Raw genomic sequence first — 22,033 nt, forward strand, 5'->3', positions numbered from 1 at the left:
CCAGACCCAAAATGTAGACCCGTGGGGTTTAATCACTCCCTGTCTCCCTCCTCTTGCCTCTGTGGCATTGCCCATTTGGGTATTTCCTGTGACCTTTTGTGTCTGGCACCTTCCATTTAGAAGAAGGTTTTGAGCTACCTCTTCCTTGTAGGAGGGTCAAGACCTTGTGCCCTTACACACTGGAGTCCTGCCTGCATCACTGGATGGATCCACTATGTTTTTCCATTCATGATGATGGTCATTTTTGTCCATTATGCTGGGTGTCTTTGGGATGAGCATTCACCCACATGCTGGGTGTCTGAGTATTTTCAGTTCATCTAAATCACACATTGGAGGGGAACTTGGCGTCCTACGTTAATTCTATGTTTGGCCTTTTAAGGAACCAACCCTCAATGCATTCATGAATTTTTTTTTCTCATTAAGAATGTTCCTTCTGGTATCTAAGCCTACAATACTTGTAGCTAGGAGCAGGCTGGCTACTATGGGGTAGGGAGCCTATTAGGATTTCAGGAATTAGGCATAATCATAACAAGTCTGTGTGTGTGAGTGAGTGAGTGTGTGTGTGTGTTTGTGCACATGCAGGTATATATGTGTTTATGTGCATGGGGAAGCCAGAGCATCACATCGGATGTCTTTCTCAACTGCCCTCCACCTTAGTTTTTGAGGCAAGGTCTCTCACTGAACCTGGAATTCCCCGGTTCTGCTAGGCTGATGGGTCAGAGCCCCAGAGAGCCTCTTGTACACTGCCACACCTGGCTTTTTACCCGGCTGCAGGAGATCTGAACTCAGGTCCCCCTGCTTGCACAAGCATTCTATAGACTGTACCATCCCCCCAGCCCCAAGCTAAGTTTTTAATGGAATAAGTGATGGTTCAATTTTTCGAATTAGATGCTGCCTTCCGCCTTGGGGTGGAGCCTCATTTTCTATGTGAAATCAGGAAGAACATTCCTTCCTCCCTCTTCTTCTCCCTCTTTTCTTCCTTCCCTCCCTTCCTTCTCCTTTCCTCTTTCCCTTTCTCCATCCTTCTTTCTCTCACTTTGATGCGGCATCTCACTCTGTATCCCCGATTGAATTGGTACTCACTCTGAAGGCCAGGGTGACTCTGTATCCCCGATTGAATTGATAGTCACTCTGAAGGCCAGGATGGCTGTGTATCCCCGAATGAACTGGTACTCACTGTGAAGGAAGGCCAGGATGGTTCTGTACTCACAGCATCCTCCTGCCGCCTCAGCCAGGATGACAGGTACCAAGCTTCAAAGAGAGCATTTCTAAATCAGTGTTGTTGAAGGCCTGTGGCTTTACTGAAGATAGTCAGTGTGGGAGCTGAGTGGGGTCTCTGGGTGTCTTTGTCTTGTGTCTCCTCATCTCCCCCTCTACTTGTTTCTTCATTTGTTTGCTCTTTACCTGTGGTAAATTTAACAATACTTAAACTTTGCCACTTTAACCATTTTATGTTACATTTATGTGTGTGTTTTGGGGGGGGTGCACACATGCATGTGCACACTGGAGGTCAGAAGGCTACTTCTGGGTGTGAGTTCTCTTCCTCCCATCATGTGGGTCCTGGGGATCCAGCTGGGGTTGTCAGCCTTGGTGACAAGCCCTTGGCCCGCTGAGTCATCCCTCCAGCCATGCTTTAACCGTTTTTTGAATTGGTGGCTTGAGGACATCAAGTCCACTGTCACTGCTGTGCGGCTGGTACCATCGTCCGCCTCTAGAACGCTCATCTTCATCTTGTCAGATGGAAGCTGGCACTGTAAAACCGCCAGGCCACCAGGCCAGTGACCTCCATCCACTGCCTGTCTCTGAATTGGCCTCTTCAGGAACCTCTTTGCCGGTGGACTTTGGCTTTGACTGCTAAGCCTGATGATGACCCCAACTCCCTCCGGGTCCATGTAGCACAATGATTCTAACGCTGCGACCCTTTAATAAAGCTCCTTGTGTTGTGGTGACCCCCAACCATAAAATTATTCTCATTACTACTTCATAACTGTAATTTTGCTGCTGTTAAGAATCATAATGTAAATATCGGATATGCAGGATATCTGATATGCGACCTCTGTGAAAAGGTCATTCAAAACCCCAGGTGGGCCGTGACCCACAGGTTGAGAATCAATGGTGTCAGGCCTTGCCTCTGCAGTCTCTCCGTTTTTTGTGCTACCCGAAGTTGTCCTTTCTAGGACATGTAATGTCTTTCTTGAGCCCTCCAATGGCCTGGGATGTCATTTCTCCTCGGGGGGGGGGGGTCTTGTGAGAGGTATTTACAGTCTTAAGTTTTAAGAGCAGAGGGAGGTGCTAGGTGACTTTGTCTTGGAAACCAAATGAGTATGGAGAGCAGTGGGTGTTTTGTTTGGACGGGTGGATTTGAAGCTCTGAAGCTTCAGGCACTCACCACAGTGCTCTTAGCTGACTGTTTCCAAGCCTGGCTAAAATCTTGCTCGGAGTAGTGGGAGGAAGGATCTGCTGCTGGAAGTTCACAGGCCACACCCACTGGGGGAGCCGTGCAGCCTGAGCGCTGGCTGGGGTTCTGGCAGTCATAGGTAGGAAGTCTCCTCACGGGTTGGATGTGGCCTCGTTCGTTCGTGGCAGCGGTGGCAGCCGAGAACACTCCATACACAAACTGGGCTGGAGTCTGCCTTCTATACCTGACTTCCCCCAGCACCCACTGAGGCCGGTGCCATCATGCTTAACCCCTTAGCAGAGGTGCCAAGGCTTAGACCTGGAACAGCTGACCTGGTTCTCTGTGGAGCGAACCAGAGGTCAGGATGGGTGACGGCTTGTCAGCTCCTGAGCCTGGGCTGTCCCCAACCTGGGACCAGATTGTCTTGCACATCATTTAACTTTCCTAAAAATCTTCTCTGGCACTAACATTCAGATGATTGCCCAGTAAAGAATGTGCTGACTAGTATTTTGTTTTGCCTATGTGTTCCCAGTAGAGAGGTTCAGGTGTGTGAGGCCCACGCTGGCTGGCTGGGGCATGTCATGTGCGCAGCCAGCCCTTCCCGAACTTTAGCAGGAGGCAGACCCCCATGGTGAAAGTCTGAGGGTGCAGAAGATATACTGTGGGTTGGCAGCTGGCAGTCTTACCTCTTGAACTCCACATCCTGTGCTTTGGGGGAGTGTGTCAACAAGCCCAGGATTCTCCTGTCTCTGGGTGGATCAACTCATCACTATCCCTGAATTCTCAGGAATGGGACAGCCTACGGGAACTCCTGTCCTGTCATATCTGCAGAAGGTGCAGAGGACTAGAATCAGACAGGCCATCCTGGATGTGCAGGAGTTGCCTCTGTCCCATGGCGAGTCCTTGTCCTTTCAGACACTTAAATATAAAACCAGCAGCAGGAGTAATCTTGGGGCTGCCTTCCCCTGTGACCCCGAGTATGTGGTCTCACATTTAAATAAGACAAAATGCCTCAGTGGATGTTCTGGAGGTGGGGGTTAGGGTTAGGAAGGAGGGGCAGGCTGCTATGCTGGGGGGCCCTAGAATCTTCGACAAGCAGATGTTTGCTGACCAGCTGCCTGGCAGGTGCTGGGAGGTAGGCTGTAGGGAGGTCACTCACAGCAGGGAGATGCCAGATGGCCTGAGGGACACTGTGCTGAGGCCTGGCTGCCTCCTCTCAGGGGCACAGGTCATGGGGGACCCAGGATTAGGGTGGGGGTGAAACCCAAAGACATTTTAAATTAAAAAGAGCGTGTTGAGGGACTCCAATGTTCGAGTGGGGATGCTTACCATGGCCAGGATTCTAAGGCTGGAATACAGACTTCTCTACAGAAGTGTGACCCAAAACAGGTGGAAGGCTCTGAGTAAGTGTGCGACGTGAGTAAGTGGAGACGGGAGGCGCTGGACACTAGCAGACTAGCAGTGGTGTGTGTGTGTGTGTGTGTGTGTGTGTGTGTGTGTGTGTGTGTGTGTGTAGATTCGCTTCTGGCTGCCTAGGTTTTGGTGCAAAGATTCAGTAGGACCAGAAGAAGAGAGCATGTGTGGAGACCCCTCCTCCAGCTCCAGGGGACAGCCATGGAGAAAATAGGATGTGGGTTCCAAATAGGAAGAGACCCTAAGTGTGAGTGAATGGGGATGTGGGGGAGTCAGGAGAGACCAGTGAAGACAGGACCCAGCAGCAGGGGATGGAGGAAGGGCCACTGGCTTTGTCCTCTGGATCCCTGGCAACAGAGGTCCTGCAGCGGTGGCGGCAGACGCCTGTGGTGCCCTGTGCTTTGACTACAAGGTTAACACTGGTCTTTCCAGAGCCGCCAGCACAGGTGGCCTGCTTTGTCATGGCACCGGCGTGTGGAACCATTCCTGCCCGCCAGTGTCTCCATCCTGATGCTGGGGATGCGGGGCACCGTTGCTCCTCACAGATGGACCAGAAGCAGTGTTCCCATGCCACCGTGACCATGCCTGTCCATGCCCACCACCTAAGCATTGACTCCACCCTGAAAGCTCCTGTCAGCTTGTCCCCTGACATTCAGCTTTTGTTTCCCAGGGAGAAGGGAAAAAAATTAAAAAGGTGCCCTGAGGGCAGGAGCCAAAAAACACCTGCTGTCTAGTCGCAATCTGGACCCAGATCCCTCCCCTCGTGACTCCAGGGGGAGGCACTGGGAGCCACAGTTCCCAGGGGCCTTGTGCCTGTGGAGTCCTGGAGAAACAGGGGCTGGGGACAGGAACACAGCGTCTGGCTGTAATCTGTTGGTAGTTGATCAGGCATCAGGCTCTACCCCCGTACTGTGGAGACCTAAACTTCTTCTAAGCATTGAGAGCCCCTGCGGGCGGACACACCAGAGCCTAGTGCTCTCTGCCTCCTTCCTGTTGGCTGGGGCAGTGTAGTGACTTCTGAAGTTGCATCGGGCCGCTCGAGGGTGCTATAACTTTGGGCTGCTTGAGGGTGCTGTAAAGCCTGTGGTAGCTGTGGTTGGATCCTGTCCCATTCTCACAGCTGTGGAGGACAGTCCTCGGCACTGATCTGGGGAGCTGTATAAGCCCAGAGCTTTCCAAAGTCGAGCGTCCTGACCCTGCACACCCAAAACTGGTCGCAGAAAAGCAAACAGGCGAAGGTACGGAGAAGAAAGTTAGCTCTCTGCATCCGTGCATTCAAAGGCTCAAGCAGTGTCCATCACTCAAACCACCAGGGCCTGGGGCACAGAGAGCCTGAGACACTGCCACAGCCCAGAGGCTCTGCGCCTGAGTGTCGTCTGGGATTCTGGGTGGGGACCTGGACAGGAAAAGAACAGTGGGTAAAAACTGAAGCGAACCTGCAGGCAGCGTATGCTGTGGTTAGTAGGCATTGATATGGCCCGTGAATGCTGACAGTTGGCCCACACTAATGCTGTGATGTGGTTAATGGGGAGAGCGGGCATGTGGTGGTCATGACCTCTGTCTTCAGACATTTTAAGCAAATCTAAAGCTGCTCTAAAATAGTTTATTTAAAGTCAACAGCATAGACAGAACCAGTGTCTGCTTGGCAGAGAATAGCCAGGTTGAGTTCTCTGGGCTCATGAGCAAAAGGGACCTTGTTTGATCTTGTGTAAAAGCGGTTGTTTCCTCTCTTCTAATGTCATGTTATCTAGATCTGCCCTGTTGACTGGTATTTGTCCCTATCTTGTTTTCATTGTGTGGTTGGCCTGTCCTTCATTTCAGTGATGCCTTGGTGACAGGCATTTGGGTGTGTGTCCTGAAGGCAAGGTAAGTTGCAGGTTGGCCCAGAAACCCAACCCAGACCACCGAAGCCACACACACACACACACACACACACACACACACACACCCCGGGCTCTGGGCTCTTGGAAGAAAGTTAATATCAGGGCTGGGAGTAAGGCACACAGGCCGTGTTTTTAGCACATCAGTACCGAAAGCTCTCCAGTTGTGTTTGCCTTGCTCCTGAGTAAAGATAGGCGTCCCCTAGGCTGTGGCTCCTTGTTCTGGTGTGTTCCTCTCTTCTGTGACTTCCTGGATTGCTCCTGTAAGGGCCGAGGCTTGGAGTCCCCACTGCACCCTGGGTCCGATTAACACAATGCACTATGAGGAAGAAGGTCTGGGCTTAGCTTAAAATCATATGACCTTTAACATCCTAGGCCAGGACAAACAAACCCCTGTGTGGGTTAAAGAATGTTTTGTAACAGCTGCCACCAGGAAGCAAGCACTGTCCTACTCAGACTACTGTGACAAAACCAAATCAAACAGCTACGAAAATGTGGCTGGGTGGAAAGCCGTCTCTGGGTGTTTGTGCATATGTCAGTGCTGGGGGTGGGGTGGGTGGAAGAACCAGCAGGTTCCCACTCTCTGCCCTCCCCCTTTGTCCACACTTGTTTATCCAGAAGCTTCAGAGTACAGGGAATGTTCTAGAAGTACCAGGGCACACAGTACTTTATATAGGCTACAAGCTGAAAGTTCTTGGTCTAAGGACTCTGTGAGATAAACAGTGGGAATAAGTGAGATCATGGCCACTCCTGAACAGGAGCAGAAGTGGGGATGTGGAGATTCTGAGGGATGTTCAGCATGGAGACCCTGGGAGGATGCTTAGCATGGAAGCATCCCAGTGAGGGACAGGCGGAGTAGGAGGGCATTCAGAGTAGATGTTCCTAAATGAGGTGCAGGTAGATGAGACCTGGGTGGTGAGGGGGCAGCCAGGGGCTGATGAATACATCACTCCAGGTAAAAAAATCAGGACATACGCCAAGTCCCTGAGGCAGATTGAGAGATCGCAAGATGACAGGCGGTGTCATATGGTGATGGGGAAGGACCCTGGGCACAGATTGTGAAGTACCAAGGTGGGGTTTCAGGCATGGATTTTATTCCAGGTGTCATTAGTAGCCACAGGGAAATGGGGTGATGTAGCTGCATTTTAAGACATTCACTGTGACTGACAGGTGTGAGGATGATGGTGGAGAGAAACTGAGGCAGGCAGATCTGGAGATGTGTGGATCCTATATGTAACCTAGTAATACCCCTGGGTTATAATCAGGCTTTAAATTTTTTAAAATTTTGTTAATTACACTTAATCATAATCTTAATCATTTAAAGAATATATCTTGGTGTCATTAAGAATGTTCACATTCTATTAAAATGTTATTTTAAGTATATAGATGTCTTGCCTGCATGCACATGTGTGCACCACATGTGTGCCTGGTGCTCACAGGGCAGACAGAGGTGTAGATTCCCCTGAAAGTGTGGAGTTATAGGAGATTGTGAGTCACTATGTGGGTGCTGGGAACTGAATCCAGGTCCTCTTCATGAGCAGTCAGTGCTTTTAAACACTGAGACATCTATCTAGCTCCATCACAAATTTTTGAGAGAGAACATGAATGGGACTATGCGAACTCATGCAGGCTTACTGCAACTTTCATGTGGAGATCTGGTCAACCTGAGGAGGTAGTGCTCCCTTTCTGCTGTGTGGGTCCCTGGGGATCAAACTCAAAACATCAGGCTTCATGGCCAATATCTTCCAGTCTCGTGGGTTGTTGAAAACCTACAGCTTCAGAATGTTTCCCTTCCCCAACTGAAACCCTGTACCTGTCAAATGCCCGCTCCCCACTGCGGCCTCCCCCCCAGCCTGGCGGAGCACCTGTCCTGTAGTCTGTCTACAGATTTCACTTCTCGGAGACCTCATGGGTGGGGTCACTCTGCAGCTCTGTGGATGTTAGTGTGGAAGGTGGCGTGCCCTCCTTGTGTTTCAGCGACATGAGTGCAACTTGCACGTCCCAGGTTCAGTCTCAGGGTCTCCTGAGGACCCAATGGAGCCTTGGGCCTGGCTGTGACCAACAAGTAGCTTGTGACTTGGGGTATTGCTGAGAGAGTTGGCCTCTCCTCTATCACAACTGTGCTCTTGGGCATAAACTTGGCCTATCTTGTTTTCCTCATCTGGGAAATGGGGACAAGGCCAGCGCTATTGAACCTTGGGCTCGCTGTGGTAACCAAAGTATCTGGATTCAGTTGTGACTTCAGAATGGTGATGTTTCTTCCCTGTAAGGACAAGTGACATGACTAATGGTCCCTCTGAGAAATAACTGTGGCTGCTGGTGCCAAGAGGAGCGGCATTAGGACCCTGAAGTTGCCATGGGTATTCCCTGCTGCCACAGAGGCGCCTGGCTATTGCTGTGCCTTGTCAGGACAAGGTGGCTTCTGGGCTTTGTCACTTGACAGCAACCTCCCAGTGATCTCCACCAGGCTGTCTCACCATTTGCCAGAACCAAGTGGGAAGAGGGGCCAGTGCCCTTCCTGGCTTCTGCCTTCTGGGTGGGGCTCCTGCCAGAGCTGAGCGCTCTTGGGGAGCAAGAGAGGGTTTTTCACAGAAAGGCGCCTATGTCCAGGAAAACCAAGGCAGGGCTTGTGGCGGAGCTACAAGGAGCAATATGGTGGGTGGGTAAGGATCTCTGTGTTCCAGGGAGCTACGATTCTAAGATATGCCAGGAAACATTCCACTGGGCAGATGTTTCTCAGGTTTGAGGTGCACCTAGGAGGCGAGGAAGAGCCCACCTGGGTAGAGTCCTCCATTGATGTCCTGTGTCTGGAGAGCCACCAGTTACCATGGGTGTCCTGGGGACCTGTCATGGTATACCTGTCTCCTGATTCTTGGCTAGGAGTTAATGTGCTTTGGTTCACAGCTAGAGTCTTCTTCTCATTCGGTTCCAGAATCCCAAGTACCTGTCATCATGGTGTGGTTCTGGCGCTGGCCGAGATTCAGCGTCTGTCATCTTGTGACCTATTTCCTGAGGTGGGAGGAGTTTACTGTGACTCACAGTTTGAGGGGATGTCAGTCCATCACAGTGGGGAAAGCGTGTTGGCATGAGGCACCCGTGTTGGCCAGTGAGCAGGAGCTGGCTGGTTACGTAGCGTCTGTGGTCAGCAAGCAGAGATGAAAGCCAGCGTTCGGCTTGCTCCCCCCTTTCTATGCCTCCTGTTTTTCGGGTGAACCCTTCCCTCTTTAGTTAATCTAATCTAGGTAATCCTTCACACGCATACCACGACTGACCCCCATGATTCTAGAGACTGTCAAGTGGAAGTTAGAGCTATCACAAGTTCTTTCCTATCAATTTGACACCCAAAACATATCACTTTAAAGCCGTAACCTTCAACCCCCGTCCTCCATAGGCTTTTGACCATCACATACAAAATGCATTTAGTCCCACTTCAGGGGTCCCCACAGTCTTGGACAACTCCAACAACAGTTCGAAAGCGGAAGTGCCGAGTCTCTTTTGAGTCCCTTAACTGGGACCTCCCGAACAATCAAGAAACAAGTGCATTACTTCTAATATACAATGACATAACCTAAACATTCCACTCAAAAAGGGGGGGAAAATGGAGGCACAGCAGGGAGTGATCAGACCAAAGCAAGACTGAAGCCCAGCAGGGAGAACTCCAAATCCTGCAACTCCGTGAATAGCTTACAGGGCTTATGATGGAATCTTCTGGGCTCCAAAGGGCTAAGGTGGAGTCTCCAACATCTCTAACTCTGCTGTCCACAGCACACATAACCTCTTTCTTGGGCCAGCTCCGCCCCATGCCTGTGGTTCTCCTCAGTGGACATCCCATGGTTCTGTCATTTCTGACCCATTATACCTGTAAAACCAGTAGCTTGTGGACGCTGCTGCAAAGTTCTGCTTCCAGTGTGGGGTTGAGTTTGGCTCCCTTGGACCATCGTTGCATTGACCTTTGTGTGCTGACCAATTCAGAGGGATACAGTCTATTAATGGGGACAGGGGAAGGTATGGCAGTGGTTGGGCGGGGCGGGGGGCAGGTGGTCCTATTGCACTGGCAGTTATGAAGCGGATACAGATGAAGCTCTTAGTACCCTTGTAAGGCAGTGTTTCTCCAGCATTCCTGCATGCTGGCCATGTAAAGGTACAAGTGGATAAGGCTAAGATAAATTAAGCCACAGCATGGCACATTGGGTAGAGCTGTTGCCTGGTGGCACCAGTGTTGACCTACTGGTGGAGTTTGAGCTGACATGGAGGATCATGGGAAGAGTGTGGTGGGTAGAGGGCATGATAGGACAGGGTGAGATGTCCAGGTTGCTGGGGTGGAATAGAGCGGATACAGTCAAGATCCCAGGTCTCACATGACTAGAGAATAGATGAACGGGGGAGTCCTGGGTATTAAGGGGCTGAATCATCACTGTCTCTGGAGTGCCCTGGTCTGTGGTTTGGGACCACTGAGGGTTTCTACAAGAAAAAGGCACCCTGGGAGCTGTGATTTGGGATGGTGAGTGTGGGCAGTAGTGTTAGCAGAGAATGGGGCTGAGGAAGGAGGAGGTCAAGATGGGGAATGAGATTGGGGTACCCAGGCTGGCTTCTCCTTTGCTGAGTACATCTAAGGCTGTTCTTTGGGTGGGGTTGTAGGAGCTTTTACTGTCTTGGGCTTTGTAATGACCCCAGGTCTCCTTGTGTCCCATAGACGGCATCCACAGTGTCACGGCGCTCTGCACTTTGCGTGTAACCATCATCACAGATGACATGTTGACCAACAGCATCACTGTCCGCCTGGAGAACATGTCACAGGAGAAGTTCCTGTCCCCGCTGCTGTCCCTCTTTGTAGAAGGGGTGGCCACAGTCCTGTCCACCACCAAGGATGACATCTTCGTCTTCAACATCCAGAATGACACCGATGTCAGCTCCAACATCCTGAATGTGACCTTCTCGGCGCTGCTCCCCGGTGGTGCTCGTGGCCGCTTCTTCCCTTCAGAGGACCTGCAGGAGCAGATCTACCTGAACCGGACGCTGCTGACCACCATCTCTGCCCAGCGCGTGCTACCCTTCGATGACAACATCTGCCTGAGGGAGCCCTGCGAGAACTACATGAAGTGCGTGTCTGTGCTCAGGTTCGACAGCTCGGCACCCTTTATCAGCTCCACCACGGTGCTCTTCCGACCCATCCATCCTATCACTGGCCTGCGCTGCCGCTGCCCACCGGGCTTCACCGGGGACTACTGTGAGACTGAAATTGACCTTTGCTACTCCAGTCCGTGTGGTGCCAATGGCCGGTGCCGGAGCCGGGAGGGTGGCTACACTTGTGAGTGCTTTGAGGACTTCACTGGTAAGTGTCTGGAGCATGTGGGGACAGGCTGGCAGGGGCTGACCTCTGCTTTGCACAGAGGCTCACAGTGCATGTGTGAGGTGTGAGGGTTTCCAAGAGGCACGATGTTAGAAGACAGGTCCTGGGCACAAGTGTCAGCTCTACACATTTTAAGGCGACCTCAGATGGCAGTTTCCTTAGCTAGCAAGGGAAGCTGCTTGCTGCCAGCCTCCTGGGCCTCATTCATCTTCCCTGGGGGGACTGTGCCTCTCCCTTCATTAGGAGGGAGACTCTAAGTGGGACCTGCTTTTGATACCCAAACGCATCAGATACCATGTATGCAGTTAAGTGGGTTCTGTTGTTTTGAGACATGATCTGTCTCCAAAGCCTAGCCTGGGATGGAAATCATGGCAATCCCCCTGCCTCAGCTAGTTGTGAGTGGATTTAAAGTTAAAGCCCTTTTTAGTCCAGATTTCCAGTCTAACTGAATTGTACAAAACTGTGTAGCTAGGTCCTGAAAGAAGCTGCCAGTTTAGTCATGCCTTGTTGTGTGAACTGATTCACCTTCCTTCACCTCTGAAGATCCTCTTAGCTCAGCATGACCTGACCAGTCTTGAAGACCAGCCTCTTTGAATGCAGCCACTTTAAAAATAAAGAGGCATGCTGGGCAATGATGACTCACACCTTTAATCCCAGCACTTGGGAGGCAGAGCCAGGAGGATCTCTGTGAGTTTGAGGCCAGCCTGGTCTACAGAGCAAGCTCCAGGACAGGCTCCAAAACTAGTGGAGAAACCCTGCCTCAAAAAACCACAATAAATAAATAAAGAGGCAACTGCTGAGAGGGGTATAAAATGCCGTGTGCACCCACAGATCTCCTTATGGTCTTTGCCCCCCTGTTATGTACAGTTACAGCCAATTTGGAAAGCCAGTTCCCAGTAGGTTTAGTGGTGAACAGACCATCTTTCTGGAAGGCTTTCTGGGGATCAAGTGGGACTTGATTTGGACTGGAGGTGACTTGGAGTTCCTTTTATCTGTACTTAAGGACTTTAGTATGATCTTTAGGGGTCTTTTTAGGGATCTCTGTCCTCTCGTGTGGGAATCTTATCTGCATATAGCACACATTTATTGTGCTTACCTTGGGGCCTGTAGGTATTAGCAGGTGTGTGTGGAGCAGGAAGAGAGAGAGAGAAGATGTAGGCAGTGAGCATAGAGAGAGGAAAGTGGGTAGCTGTGGGTCTGTGCATCCAAAGAGGAGGGGACGTCACCAGGAGAGCTTCACAGCCCATGAGATGAGCTGCCGGGTTGGCCCATCGGCATCTCAGGCTGGTTATTGTCTGGAAATGTGGAGGAGGGAGAAGGACATTTGGCCGCCCACCCCGTTCTGTTCCCCTCCCTGTCTGTGGCTGGCTGCCAACAGGATGCGGGTAGTTCTTCCTGCTGTCTGGCATGTGTTGATCCCAGATTCCTGCCTCTCAGGTGCCTGGTGGTGAGCAGGAAGGGAGGCAGAGGCCTGGGAGAGGCTCTAATTGCCGGTGTGCACTAGAAGTGCTGGGCAAAGTGTACGTACACCCGTGTGTGTGTGTGTGTGTGTGTGTGTGTGTGTGTGTGTATGGGGCTCCCCTCCACTGCCTCTCTGCTCTGAATTTAGCCAAGTCTATTCTTTGCCACCCCCAGGACAAGGGGTGGTCATTCCCTCCCTTCCCTTCCTACCTCCCACCCAGGCTTCAGCGGGCATCTCTTTGGAGATGTTTTATGAAACCCAGCTAGCCCCATGGTCAGCTCCCTCCTGACAGAGAAACACCAGCGTGAGCCGGCTCATTCCCCAGTCCCTCCCTGTCGTCTGGCCCTGTGTGGAATGATTTGTAGACTCTTGCTTCAGAGAAGCTGAGGCCACCATTGCAGGGAGGATTGGTCCCTTCCAGGGAGTGAACAACACCCATCTTCATTATGCTCATTCATGCCACAGGCATTTACTGCGCTGAGCACCTGCTGCGGACATTTACAGAGTGCTTGCTGTATGCCAGACCAATGTTCAGTCGAACTTTACCCTATCTGTGTGGGCCAGTGATCCATCACTTGATGCATTCTCTTTAATTAATATTTAGGACCCTTCCTGCCTTTCCTTATCTGTAGGGTGGCATGTAACAGCTTCGCCATCAGGCTTCATCCCTGGGGCTACCACAGTTGACCTGTTAGAGATACTTAGGGTATGATGTGGCCATGCTGGGGCAGGTGCGTAAGGCCACTGTGGATCTGTGGACCCTCAGCTCCTCTGCGATGATGGTTGAGCCATTGGATGCAGCCAACTGACTTCTGAAGCTCTCAGGTTTCCTCTTCATCAGCAAAGTCATTTCTAGAAGGATGATAAAGGGACAGTGGCCGCATCTATCATCTAGTGAGATGCGGTGATTGACATGAGGCTAATTTGATTCTCTTTGGGTACTGGAAAGCATCGTGCTATTTCCCTTGAGATAAAACTAATTAAGACCGATTGCTTCTCCTCGATCCTCTTCCTTCCCTCTCCTCCGTTCAGCCTTTGAAGCGCTCTCTTTTCTGCGGGGAGGTAATTGTGCTCATTTATTCCCGATGAAAGCCGCGCTGTCGTCACACGGCTTTCATTTCTCGCTTCCCGGTAAGCTGAGCTGGAGCTCTAGGCCTCCTCATGGTGAGCTTGGAATTGGCCCAACTGCACTGGGAGCCCTTGGCTTCCTGTGTTATGGGACAGGAGGTTCAGCAGGAGCCGGCAGAAGGAAGGCATCAATTAATCTCGGGAAAAGCTCACCGAATTCACCAGGGAACGTATTCCAGATAGCTCTCCTGGATTTCTGAATCCATCCTGGCTTTAGAGGTGTGCCCAGCCTAGGGCACCTGGCTCCCATGGTTTTTGTCAGGGGAAGGGAGCAGCTGGCCCCTAACGGTGTGTCCCTGAACTGGGACCATGGTTGGGGTCAGCAACTATCTCATAGCTGGAAAGGAATGTTCAGATGTGGGCACTGGATGCATGTTGGCGAGTCTCTAAATTTCTCTGCCCCACTGGTGAGATGGCCCAGTGGGTAAAGGCACTTGCTGCCAAGCCTGAGGACCTGAATTTGATCTCTGGGACCCACGTAGCGGAAAGAATGAACCAACTCCTAAAAGTTTTCCTCTGAACTCCACACACTTTCTAGAAATAACAAAAGTAACTTCTCAAGCCCATAAACAAATACTAACTTGTCCCCCCTCTCCCCATGCCTGGCCTCTCAGTCTTCATTTGGGGGACACGGTGTTTGGGTTTTTGCTAAATACTTTTGTGTGTGGCCATGAACCCCCATGTTGCCCCTCTTAATTCAGTCTGTTCACACTCATCTCCCAGCTTCCACACCTGTGGTCTTCCTGTCTGAGTGTTCTCCCTTCCTGTCCACCTATGTATCCTATGCACCTTCCCCTGAATCCACTGTTCCCTGCTCTAGGAAGGTTCTGGAAGGTGGTTTTGCACTTCCTTGACCGTCCCAGGTGCCCTCTCTAGTCACTGCTCCACTCTCCCAAGGGCAGGCTTCCTCATCTTCTTGTCTGTCCTCAGTCAGCAGTGACTTGGAGCTCATTCCTAGTGAGCACTTCATATCCTCTGGTAGAACGTTGTTTCCCACCCTGAGGGCTGCAGGCCTAAACGCCAGCTGCCCCTTCCTCGCTTTCCTCACTCAGGTTGTGCTGGCCTTCCAGTACATGCTGGCCTCTCTCACCACAGACCCTTGTATCTCAAGTGGAAGTCGCGGTTCCCCCACCCCAGCCACCGCCACCACCAGGTTCCCTAAATTTCCCTTCCCACCCCTGTGTGGCTCTCTGTTTACTGACACCCCCCGCCGGCTGTGTGTGACCTATGGGGGCAGAGGCACGTGCAGATGGGACCCTGTAGGGAGAGCTGCTCCTATTCCACAAGGCTGGTGACATGTCCTTGCACCTGCCATTTGCCATATGCCATGGTCAGAGTGAAACTTTCGCTGCTTTTGGTCCTTAGTGGGAAGAGACAGAATCGTATCTGTCCAGTGTCCCTTCCCCGGCACTAAGGTCCTCCCACCTTTGGGTTTCAGGCCTGTGGCCAAGCTCTGAATTGAGTTGGGACCCACCACTGCAGGCTCCTGGGCATTTCTAGGAAGGCTCCCCCTCTCATGTCTCCCTCTCATCTCTCTCTCTCCCTCTCTCTCTCTCTCTCTCCTCTTTAGAGAGACCTGGGAGTAACTACCTAATCATCACAGATCAACATCTCCCCTGGGGTACATTCCTGAATGACAGCTTTGATGTCAGCAGGAGGGATAGTTCAGCTGCCTCCAGATCTGGGAGGGGCGGGGTGGTCACTGTCGCAGCTAAAGCTAGCCTTGGGTGTCCTTCCCAGAGGTGCTCATGGGTGGAACTTCTTTGTTAGGGTCAAGTTCCTTCTTGACCCTAATTTGGTCTCTGTTCCCGGGGTGTCCCCCACCCCCACCTCTGGCTGCTTGTCCTCATTCAGCGTGTTTCAGCAAATCCAAGCAAATGGTGCTTGCACAGCTGCAGAAACCGCAGCCCTGGGCCATGCATGAGCTCTCCTCTGCCCCCAACCATGGAGCAGCGCTGGGTGCTCCCTAGGAGGAGGTAGAGCTTGGGGAACTCTCAGTGGTATTCACTGTGAACTTTGTAACCACTCCCCCAGCATCCTCCCACTTTGCTTTAAGAGCCTCCCCAGACTGCAGGACCCTCCAAGGCCCCCTGAAGCTGAGGACGTTTTGTGTAGGTTCGGGGGGCCAGAGAAATTACTTGATGCAAAAACCCAGTCACCTGTCTGCTTGTGGGAAGGTTAACCGCTGGCCTCCTCTGCCCCTGTTGTAAATACAGACATTATCCAGCTCCATTACTGTTTGAGATAGAGGGCTGGTGTCCCGGTCACCATGGAGGATACTAACATGCCAGGTGCTCCCCGTCAACTTCCACGCTGTGTGGTGCATTGCTTCTGAGCTGTGTCCTGGTCCTACAGAGCCACCTTCTTGGGCACAGGGAGGACAGGGAGGAGGGCGCCCCGTGCACTGAAGTCTACAGGGTCTAGCGCATCTGCACTGGGCGTGGTTCCTAGCACTCTGACATTAGTCCTTAATGTGGGGGATAATTACCAGTTAAAGTGGGGATTCTTGCCTTGCCTGTAATTAAAATCTCAACTAGAGCAGTGAACACTCTCAGACATCGGGGAGAAGACGTTACGTTTTCTCCTCGACATTGCGTACTTACCTGCGGCTCGGGCTCTTTCCACAGAGTGGGTTGCAACACACAGCGTTTCTCTCCTGGGCTGTCCCGAAGCTAGGTGTTACTGCATTTCTGGGTGACCTTGTTTTTCACCAGGTCTTGTCCTCAGGGATCCAGGTGTGGGCAGAGCCAGCCTGGAAGCTCCTGTGAACTTTAACCCCCAAAGCCAGGGCTAGGACTGAAGGAAAACGTGAGGTCTCCCCTTAAGTCTGAAAGTGTCCGCTGCTCTGGTTGAGATTTTAATTAGAGTCAATGTAATGATTCTCACTTTAACTGATAATTATCCCACACACATCATGAACAAGTGTCAGGCGTAGCTGAGGGACCACCAGGATGATCCCCCACTTTCCCCACATCCTCTTGTGGATGGTGTTAATGGAACTCAGGTTGAGCATCTCTAACCCAAATTTTGAAGTCCAGAATGTTCCAAAAACCCAAAACTTTGCATGCACCAACATGATGCCAAAGTGGAGAATTCCGCACCTGAACTCACGTGATAGGTTGCAATCAGAATGCAGGTGTGTTAAAAAATTTGTATAAAATGACCTCGAGGCTACATGTAAAAGATATATGTGAACCATAAATAAATTTTGTGTTTAGACTTGGTACCCATCCCCAAGATCTCGTTATGTATATGCAGATGTTCCAAAATTAAAAAGAAAAAAAATATGAACTCTAAAACCTGATCCCAGGCATGCTTTTAAAAAAAAAAAAATTAAGGTCTTCTGGGGAGTAGAGGTAGATGCTTGAACTCATGATCCTCCTACCTCAGTCTCCTGAGTGCTGGGATTTCAGGCTTATGCCATCATACTTGGTCTTCCAGGTATTTTGGATAAGGGATTAGCACAGGTGAGTTAAGACAGTTGTGCTGTATTCCTTTATGGTTCTAAGGCCATGGTCAAGGTGTCCCCAAAGAGGTGTACCAGCTGAAGGCTCCAGCGGTCGGCACTTCCTGCCTCTTCTCAGCTTCTTAGCTCCTTGGTCTGCAGCTGCCTTGATTCAGTGTCTGCTTCCTGTACCTTGATCTAAATTTCTTGGGCATTAGCCACAGGACTAAAGCATCCCCAATCCAACATGACCACCTCTGAACTTGGCTTTACCAGCAAGAGCCTATATCCAAGTAAGGTCTTACTCACTGGTGCCAGACTTAGGTGGTACTAGTCTGTCACTTTGAGGACCATAACTCACTCTGTCCCAGGATCCCTCACGCTTCTTACTCAACTGCTTGTCAAGGATCTGTCTGGGTCAGGGGTACTCCTGTTAAGAGGCAGTCTCCCGAGCCTGGCTTTCCTCAGGGATCCTCACCAGAAGGAGGGCTAGCAATCAGCTTGCAGATGGCCAAGACAAGAGTAAGTGAAGAGAGAGAGTTAATAAGGAAGTGACTGACCAGTCAGTGCTGAGAACATAGTTGGCCCTGTACTTGGTGTCTCTGCCATTGGTGAGATGGGGCCTAGCTCCCTTCACCTTGATTGTGGGTGTCTCTGTGTCACCCACTATTTGCGCCAGAGGGCTGCAGGTCTTCACAGATGGACTCACTTGAGGATGAGCAGGGTGTCAGGCTCTAAACTGAAGGTTTGGGCCAGTCTGCCTCCTCTTGGAGGCCCCGGTGGAGAGCCCGATTTCCTTCCAGAGTCTGCAGTCACCTGTATTGCCCTTTACACCCTCTGCCCTTGCATCCCACACCCTGACCTCCCAACCTGCCTCCCACAGAATCCTGTGATGGCTCTGTCTCTTCCGCAGTCATCCAGGGTGACCTCCCTCCCATGGTCCTCAATGTGTCCCGTCTTCAGAATGCCTTTTGCAGTGTAGAGGTCCAGTTCTCAGGTGTTGGGTGCGATCTTCTCTGGGTCCATAATTTTGTGATTACTCCGTACTCTGGCCCCACCAGCATCTGGCACCCCCTGGGCTGTCAGTAAAAACTTGCTAAGGGCATAAGAGAGCTGGCAGGCCCCGTGACCTCAGCTTGTCGGTCATTGTCCACCCCCCCACCCCCCGTTTTAATGCTACTGTGGAGCTCTGACCATCAAGCTTCACTGGAGAAATTGAGCCTCTGACCTGAGTGGTGACCCCAAAGGACTTTAGGGAATGCATCCCTCTGCCAGTCTCCGCCCCATCCATTTTCCCCATTGCATCAGACAAAGCCCCTCTGTCTTGCCCGGGACCACAGGGGCCAGAGCTAGAGCTGTGAAGGCATTGACTCCAAGCAAGAAGTTTGCACAAGACCTGTTCCAGGGAGGGTCTCCTCAACACACCACTGTGTGGGGAGGGGTCCCATGCCAAGGGAGGGAGGTCTTCAGCGTCCTTGTTGGGGTTGGGTTCATGCTCCTGAGGACTGACATACACCAGGGTGTCCTCCTCAGGCCAAACATTTGTGTACATGAGTGCGTGTGCGCGTGCGTGCGTGCGTGCGTGCGTGCGTGTGTGTGTGTGTGTGTGTGTGTGTGTGTGTGTGTGTATGTGTATGTGTGTGTATCCATATCCATCTGTGTCCTGGGTAGTTCTGTCTGCGGAGGCCTTAGAGTTTCCAGTGGGCTGCTGCGCTCACCCTATGTAATTCAGGCTCCCAGCCAGACCCTCACAACCACAGGACAAAGGCCCCCCAGTCTCAAGGTCTTCCTTCCCTGCCCCCTCCTTCCCTCCTATCTCTGTCTGTCCCTCCCTTTCTTTCTGTCTTCCTCTCTCCTTCCCTCCCTCCCCCTTCCTTCTGTCTCCACGTCTCCTCCATAGCACCCTAACTGATAACTATTAGATTGCGTTAAAGGGCCAATGAGATGGCCCAGTGGGGGAAAGGCGCTTGTAACTCATGCCTGGCCATTGAGTTTGTGTGCAGAGGTGGAAGGAGGGGCCACCTCCACAGTCTCCTCTGACCTCTGCACATTCACAGAAGCATGTGCGCTCCCTCTCTCTCCTCTCTCTCTCTCTCTCTCTCTCTCTCTCTCTCTCTCTCTCTCTCTCTCTCACACACACACACACACACACACACACACACAATTTTTTTTAAATTAAAAATTGTGTTAAAACAGTGGCTCTCAACCTTCCTAATGCCACAACCCTTTAATACAGTTCCTCAGGTCGTGGTGACCCCCAACTGTAAAATTATTTCATTGCTACTTCATAACTGTAATTTTGCTACTGTTATGATCGTAATGTAACTATCTGATACTCGACTCCAAAAGGAGTCGCTACCCACCGGTTGAAAACTGCTGTGTTAAAAAAAAATTCATTTAAGAGGCAGAAGCGAACGGATCTCCAGGTTCGAGGCCTGTTCCTTCGATGTTCGTTTAAATTGACAAAGAGCACACTGCTTGTGGTTGTTTGGGTCCTTCACCTCTGGGTCAGAGTTTTCCTATCTCAGTGTCTTTACTCTGAGCTCCTCTTGCTGGGTTCTAGGGATCAGGCTGTGGGCGTGTCCTCTGGCAGCCATTCCGTGTGCCACACAAGGCAGATTATCTTCTGGCCTCCCCAGCCCACAGTGGCTTCAAGGCTATGGCGGTGGCTTTATTCTGGGGCCGAGTTCCAAATGCCATTGCCGTACAGAACCCCTTTGGAGCTGCTCTGAACACAGAGGCTTGGTGGGACACCCCCATCCCCCTCAGGCTCTGCGGGCCTCAACCCTTAGCCAGGCAGGTGGCTTCTCAGGGAGTAGGGTGGGTGGGTGGAGATCTGGTTCCTTGCCACTGGAATGCGTTTTTTTATTTATATTTAAGAAAAAAAAATGGGTGTGACTGGAGTTCTGAGAATTTGCTTCAAAGACAATGAAGTCATCAGAAAGAGACAGACCCTGGACAAGCCCCAGCACTGTGGCTTCTCCTGGCCTCAGGGGCTTCCTGCTCCCCCCTCCCTTCTCACAGGAGCCATGCATGGGGAGGGACAGCAGGTGTCTGGGCCCTCTGCTGAGACCTTCTGGGTAGCCTGGCCAGCAGGGAGGGGCTGGGCCCCCTGAGTTTGTGACTCTGGAGACTGGGCTTCAATCCCCAGGAGGTGAGAAAGCCAAACAAATCTGGCAGCTCCCTAGGGGGAGGGGAGGAGGGACTGGAGCCTGGCTGGCTGCCTGGCGTAGGGAAGAAGAGGGACTGGGGCAGGGTGGGTGAGGAGTGGGGGCCTGGAGGAGGAGTCAGGGGCTGGAGTGACAGTGGCAGTCCAGGACCCTGGCCAAATGAGTTCTGTTCCCTCACCCAACCTCTCAAGTGCTGGAGATGGCTCTCGGACACGGTTAACTGGACTCCCTGCCTCCAGGATAGCCAGCCAAGCAAGAGTCACTGGACTGGTTTTTGGCCAGCGAACCTCTGCCCTTGGCAGTGGGGCTTTGGGGTTTGATAGACGACGTGAGGCCCTTACCATCATCTCCCGACACCCTCCTACAGTGGTTTCAAAGGCTGATCCTGGATGTTTACACACTCCAGACCCATCCCTGCAGACTCCATACAGACACTGCTGGTGCCCCTTGTGATCTGGCACATGTTCTGACCCTCTCTGAGACTCTCACACATTGAGGCCCTGCCTAGAAAGGGACGGTACTGATTGGTCTGTGAGAGGCGACTGCTGCCACGGTGGTCATAGCACTTTTCAGCCCTCGCTGTGGCCCTGGTCCCAGCTAGAGAGAAAGCATCAGGCTAGCCCTGTCTATCTGCTGGTCTCTGTGGTCTCCTTTGCAAAGCAGACCTGCAGGATGCTCTCTGTCACACCTCTGCTGCTGGGCTGAGGACTTAATGCAGATTTTGTTTCTGCACTGGAGCCTCGTGTCCCGGGCACTGGGTTGGTCTGAGTGACCACTACACAACCCCCGTGTGGAGTGAGGCTTTGCTGACGTGATCTTCGTTCCCACCTCATCTCTCCAGAAGCATGTGGAAAGAGGGGAGAGGGAGGCTGCTGGGTTGGCACCAGGAGAGAGCCTCTCAGCTGGTCTGTGGTAGGGACTATTTTGCACGTGTGTGGGCTTCTACATGGGCCGTGCTTGAGGCTGGAGGTTCTTCCTCAGATCTGCTTAGAATCTGTGGGCTTGGCAGGGATCCCAGGTCCAAATGTAGCCTCCTGACCCACCCCCTGGGGTGTCAAGGGTTTGCTCGGCCTGAGCCCTGTAGCCTGACCCTGACACCCTCTCTCTACCTCAGCCCTCACCATTCCTGCCTCCTTATCACTTTCAGATCTGCCTTAAGACTCTTAGCACGTCTTTTTCTGATTTTGTAAACGTTTGGTCTGTTTAACTAAGAGACTCCACAGCTGCACATGGCGGTTCTGTTCATTCTTGTAACCTCAGTGTCTCAAAGTGTCCTGTGCCGGGCAGTTCATTGCATGAATTGATGGACGATAGGCGTGTGGTTGGGTAGAAGTTTGTATAGAGGGATGGGCAGCTAGATGGTAGATGGATAGATGGCTGAAGGGATAGTGGATCAATAGATGGAAGAAGGATAGGTAGATGGTGGATGGGTTGATGCATAGAAGGATACAGATTGCTGGATGAAGGAAGGATGGGTAGATGGAGATGGATGCTTAGTTGATTGGGTAGAAAAAAAGATGGGTGAGTGAGTGGAAAGATGGATGGTGTATAGATGAATGACTGAGTGGAAACATGGAAAGGGTGGGCCAGTGTGCTTAGTGCTCAGTGACTTCTGATGGACATGTGCCTTTCAATGCCCCGAGGGCCACTGCCGATCCCAGCATTCCCTATGGTATGCTTCTGCACCCAGTTACACAGTGGCTTGCATCTTCTTTGCTAGGACATAAGGTTCCTTTCTGGGCCTGCGTTCTGGTGGGGCTTCAGGCCACTCTGGGGCTCCGTGTGTC

General features: G+C 51.7%; 1 protein-coding gene across 3 annotated transcripts in view; it reads left to right on the forward strand.

Annotated features, from left to right (window-relative positions):
* Window positions 1-22,033, forward strand: part of Celsr1 (cadherin EGF LAG seven-pass G-type receptor 1) — a 138,608-nt gene that overhangs the window by 49,860 nt on the left and 66,715 nt on the right. For all 3 annotated transcript variants that reach the window (XM_028878152.2, XM_028878154.2, XM_028878153.2), the window contains exon 2: window positions 10,385-11,023. In XM_028878152.2, coding sequence (XP_028733985.1) covers window positions 10,385-11,023 — 639 coding nt within the window. The remainder of the gene's footprint in view (window positions 1-10,384; window positions 11,024-22,033) is intronic.

This window comes from Peromyscus leucopus, chromosome 20 (genome assembly GCF_004664715.2).
Source record: "Peromyscus leucopus breed LL Stock chromosome 20, UCI_PerLeu_2.1, whole genome shotgun sequence".
Lineage (NCBI taxonomy): Eukaryota > Metazoa > Chordata > Mammalia > Rodentia > Cricetidae > Peromyscus > Peromyscus leucopus.